General features: G+C 43.7%; 1 protein-coding gene across 1 annotated transcript in view; it reads left to right on the top strand.

Annotated features, from left to right (window-relative positions):
• Window positions 1–5172, top strand: part of CASP10 (caspase 10, apoptosis-related cysteine peptidase) — a 39107-nt gene that overhangs the window by 6739 nt on the left and 27196 nt on the right. The window contains exons 2-3 of the mRNA XM_012655283.1: window positions 1196–1549; window positions 3118–3211. Of these exons, the coding sequence (XP_012510737.1) occupies window positions 1197–1549; window positions 3118–3211 (447 nt within the window). The 5' untranslated portion in view covers window position 1196. The remainder of the gene's footprint in view (window positions 1–1195; window positions 1550–3117; window positions 3212–5172) is intronic.

Raw genomic sequence — 5172 nt, 5'->3', positions numbered from 1 at the left:
ATTACTATTAATTCAAAGCATATGAACAGCCCTTTAAAAAGCAGATCCTCAAACTCTCATTTGATTTTCACTGAAATCCTACATGGGGAACCAAGGGAAGTCTGGGAAACAAATGGCCCCAGCAGCTGCTAGGGACTTGCCCGAGAATTCCCTTGGATGGGGTCAGCTGGCAGTGAGCAGCCACTCCTGGCTGGGTCTTGCCAAATTTGTAACCAATTTCTAGCTTAGACCACTTGCTGCGGGACAGCCAATAAGTGGAGAGACAAGGTCTTGGGACAGAGAAAGTTACTTTTATCTGGAGAGGCAGCAAATTGAGAAAATGGTGGACTAATGTCTAAAGAACCACCTTAAGTTAGTATGCACTTTAGGCTCCTTTTTATCATAAGGGAAGGGGAAGGAGGGACTGGGTTGCAAAAAGTAACCAAGGACCGCAGACATCTGCGTGTCAGTGAGGGTCTAAGGAGGTTATAAAACTTCTTTGCTCCTGGTCAACTAACTTTGGAGGACGAAGGTCAGGATGTTTCTAAAAATCTTTAACATAGCATTGTTACTTGTGTGTATACTTTTCTTATGTCCCTGGGAGTTAGTTTTGGAAAAGGGACGATTGTCACCTTTCTTCTAGCCTCTGTGCAGAACTAAGCAGAAGCTTTTAACCTAAAGGCTATTGCTGCAGGGTCCAGAGCAAAATGGAGCCAGTTGTGTGACGCTTCCCTTCAACTGCTACAGCGCCTCGTTGTCCTTGGGTTGGTAGATCCTTCAGAAGGATAACCCCTTGGATTGCTTTGTCTCTAAAACTTAATGTGTACATCCAAGTGCTGTTTCTGCCATTTGGGAGTAATGAACTTTGGGTTTGAGAGTTCCAATCAGGATACCAGGTGTGAGAGAAATTGCATTATGTCCTCCTCTCTCTTGAGTATTTCCTGCTGGTGACATTTTGATTTGGGAGAAATCAGGGTAAATTGAGTTCCAATAAAAACTTTTCCAAACCTTCTAAAGTAACTTGCAAATGTTGGGGTGGAGTTTTCTGGGCTGTTGGTTTCTGAAGTAGCCTCACAGTAATTTTTATTTTTGAGAACTTCTAGGGAAGTGTAATGCCTGGAACAGAGGAGGCTAGGATTGGGGGAGGGCCTGGGAAGTCGGGGTGCTGTGTGTCCTCGCTCTCTAATGCCCTGCCTCACCTCTCTGTCTCTTTCAGAATGGCCATGGCATCTCAAGGTCAATGTCTGAGTTCCAGTTCAGATAAAAACCGTAAAGTGAACTTTCGAGAGAGGCTTCTGATTATTGATTCACAACTGGGGGTCAAGGATGTGGAGAAACTGAAGTTTCTCTGCCAGGACTTTGTCTCCCACAAGAAGTTGGAGACGTGCAGCTCAGCCTTGGATATCTTTGATCTTCTCTTGGCAGCAGACCTGCTGCGTGAGGAAGACTCTTTCTTCCTCGCGGAACTCCTTTATATCCTCGAGTGGATATCACTGCTGAGGCACCTCAACTACACCAAACAGCAAGTGGAGAGTTTGCTGCCCACCCAAAGGAAGGTCTCTCTGTTTAGGTGAGGATGGGTCTATGGTGAAGGCATCTCACGTTCATTCTGGCCGCTGGGCTTTGAAAGGAAGCTGGAAGTAAGATCTTTTTCTTATTTGCCTCCTTGGATAATAAACCAGGAGACTCTAAACCAGGAGATTTCTCAGCCTCAGAATGAGAAGGGCGGTCAGCAAAGCTTCAAGACCCAGCTCTGGGCCTGGAGGTGGCGTCCCTGTGTTTGCTTCTCACTAGCAACGAAGCCCACCTCCGCGTCGCAGAGCCCGCACTTTTCCTGGTTACCAGCCTCAACTCTCGCAGACAGTTCTTCCTCCTGGGAATCACTGGTGTGTCTACCCATGTCCAGGGATCTCCAGAAGAGAGTAATATATACTTGGGGCTAAATAAGCAGATGAAAAAGGAGATGTGTTTCTAGGGTAGGGAGGGATGCCATTGGTGCCATATCTAGTTACAGATTTTTATACATTTTTGAGTGGAAATCCAGAGAGATAAAATATAGGCATTTTCCCAAAGAGGTAAAATTTAGGCAGCGGGCTTATCGTGAGTCAGACCTTAGATGACAGTGTTTTAAATTGTCCACTAACGTAGTGTCCACATCATAGAACCCTACAGGAGGAGCCTTGGAAGGGTGTTTAAGGTCAGGGTGATGAGAACATTTGAGCCTTAGCACTGGAGCTGGCGCCCAGGATCTGAGCTGCCCCGGTCAGGGAAAGGAATGTTGAATTCCAAAAATCCGTATTTCCTTTCTGCTGGGTAAACACCTGAGGGATGGTCTCTGGCATACAGGGCTGTCTAGTTTGTGAATGAAATCATCAGTTCTTCTGGTTGTAGGAGACATGACTATTCAGAAGCTGGGGTAGTTTCCTTCCTTTTTCTGTATGTGGCTGACTGTATGTGGGCTGGCATCAGCTCCTCTCAACCGAGGGCTCATCAGGGAAGCCTGAATCTCCCTTCAGAATGGAGTCAGGAAACGGGCGAGCATGCCACTGTTGTGTTTTATGCCTTCCTAGTGTGCTGAAAAACAGCACTAGGCTGGAATCAGAAGGCCTGCCTCTACTTCTTGTTGTGTTATCTTTATTTATTTATTTATTTATTTTTAGAGACAGGGTCTCTGTCTGTCACCCATGCTGGGCTTCAGGGGCACAATCATAGCTCACTGCAGACTTGACCTGGTAGGCTGAAGCGATCCTCTCTCTTCAGCCTCCTTAATAGCTTGGACTGCAGGCATGTGCCACTAGGCCTGGCTAATTAAAAAAAATTTTTTTTGTAGAGATGGGGTCTCTCTATGTTGCCCATGCTGGTCTTGAACTCCTGGATTCCAGCAGTCCTCCACCTTGGCCTCCCAAAGTGCTGGGATTACAGTCATGAGCCACTGCACCCAACCATTATCTTAATTTAAATAAGTTACTTAGAAACTCAAAGCTTTCGTTTTTGAATCTATAAAATGGAGTTAATAATTGTCTACTTACGCGGAGTGGATCATTCAAATGGCAGGAAGCATTTATAAAAGCATGTGGTTTACTGTGGTGTCCTCTGCAAGTGTGAGGCTTTATTTGTCATTTTGGGTGTATGTCTTAGAAACCTGCTCTATGAACTGTCAGAAGGCATCATCCCAGAGAACTTACAGAGCATGATCTTCCTGCTGGGAGACTCGATTCCCAAAATCCCAATGGTAAGTGAGTTACACAGAGTGGGGTCTATGTTTGCACGGCCTTAATCAATGATTGGGAGGATGCTGAGAAATATATTCAGGGAGGTTTATTTTTTGTGGGAGACAATGTCATACAAGGTTAGGAAAGTTGACTTTGGCGTTGGATGGGCCTAGATTCTAGTCCTGATTCTGCTTCTAACCTGGTGATGTGGGGCAAGTGATTGAACCTTTCTGAATCTCTATTTTCTCATGTGTCAAACACTGGACAATTATACTACTTCCTTTCAGGACTGTTGGGAGGAATAGATGAAATAATGTACGTGAAGCGTTAGCATGAGGCCAACATTTGGCGGAGTAACAACCATGCAGTAAATGCTAACTGCTGTTGGCATCCACCGTGTTTTATGGTGTAAAAATGTTCCGAGCACAATAAGGAAATGCGGAATCAGTAAAGGATGGCAAGAGTAGAAATTATTTGTTCATCCTCTACTTTGGATGAGGTTTCTGAGGGAGCCTGGGTGTCCTTTTCGGTGGACTTTGCAGCATCTCCCATGTAGGATTTCAGTGAAAATCAAATGAGAGTTTGAGGATCTGCTTTTTAAAGGGCTGTTCATATGCTTTGAATTAATAGTAATGTTTTTAACATTAATATAATTATTGTTTGTTAGTATTGCTCTATTAGTCATATTTAAGGGCAGGAAAGTAGCTGCATGTTTCTCTCCTGGCCCTCAAAACTTTATGTTTTTCTTTTGACTCTAATATAACAACTCGTGAGAAGCAAGGTAGTTAATTTGAGAAGGGGGTGATTTTCAGATTTTACCCTAAAACATTAATTGTATTTTTCAACTGCTATTTTTATTAGATTTTAAGTTGTGGAATGTTTGAATATAAAAAAATACATGTAATATGTATGGAAGTTATGAAATGTAGTGATAAAGTGAACAGCCATGAACTCACTATCCAACTTTTTCTTTTATTCTTTTCTTTTTTTGCTTTTTAAAGGGGATCACTACCCAACTTCTTTTTTTTTTTTTTTGAGACAGAGTCTCACTCTTTTCCCTGGGCTAGAGTGCCATGGCATCATCCTAGCTCATAGCAACCTCAAACTCCTGGGCTCAAGCGATCCTACTGCCTCAGCCTCCCGAGTAGCTGGGACTACAAGCATGCGCCATCATGCCCGGCTAATTTTTTCTATATATTTTTAGTTGTCCAATTAATTTCTTTCTATTTTTGGTAGAGACGGGGTCTCGCTCTTGCTCAGGCTGGTCTCGAACTCCTGAGCTCAAACAATCCGCCCACCTGGGCCTCCCAGAGCGCTAGGATTACAGGCGTGAGCCACCGCGCCCAGCCACTACCCAACTTCTGAATGCAAATATTAAAGGCTCCTGAGACTGTATGTATAGTTCTCCCAGATCAACTGACATTACTGACAAATAACTTTAAAATAAAATCACTGAAGAGTGCGAAACTGATTTACATCTAGTAGATCAAATGAGGACTATGTTAGTAATTTCTTATGCATGTTTCCTGGTGTCAGATCTGTAGATCTGAGCAGGTTAATACTGTTTTGGCTAAAACCTTTGAGTCTTTTCCCCCACCCTCCTCTTTAGAGCCCTCAGGGATCTCCTCTGTTGTGTTCTTCTAGTTGGTCATCCTTGTTCTACCTCTTGGGCTTCCTTTCTCCCAAAGATTGGCTGTAGGCTCCTTGGGGGTGGGAACTGAGTCTTACCCATCTTTGCAGCCCTAGAACCTTGCAGAATCTGTTACACAGTGGTGCTCAGGTGATCCCAATGAAAGCATGAATGAATGAATGGGATGATGTGATCTTCTTCCTTCTTTCTTTCTGAGAAAGATGCCTGAACTCTTTGTATTTATGGGATTTTACCATAAATAACTAAGAGGATTAGCAGGATGAAGTAAAGCACTGGATGGGGATTTATAGCATTCTCATAGATTTTGTTGCTCCTTGTCAGAATCTACTA

The sequence above is a fragment of the Propithecus coquereli genome, unplaced genomic scaffold (genome assembly GCF_000956105.1).
Source record: "Propithecus coquereli isolate 6110/MARCELLA unplaced genomic scaffold, Pcoq_1.0 Scaffold113, whole genome shotgun sequence".
Taxonomy (NCBI): Eukaryota; Metazoa; Chordata; class Mammalia; order Primates; family Indriidae; genus Propithecus; species Propithecus coquereli.
The sequence above is the reverse complement of the archived record's forward strand: the minus strand, read 5'-3'. Positions and strand labels throughout refer to the sequence as shown.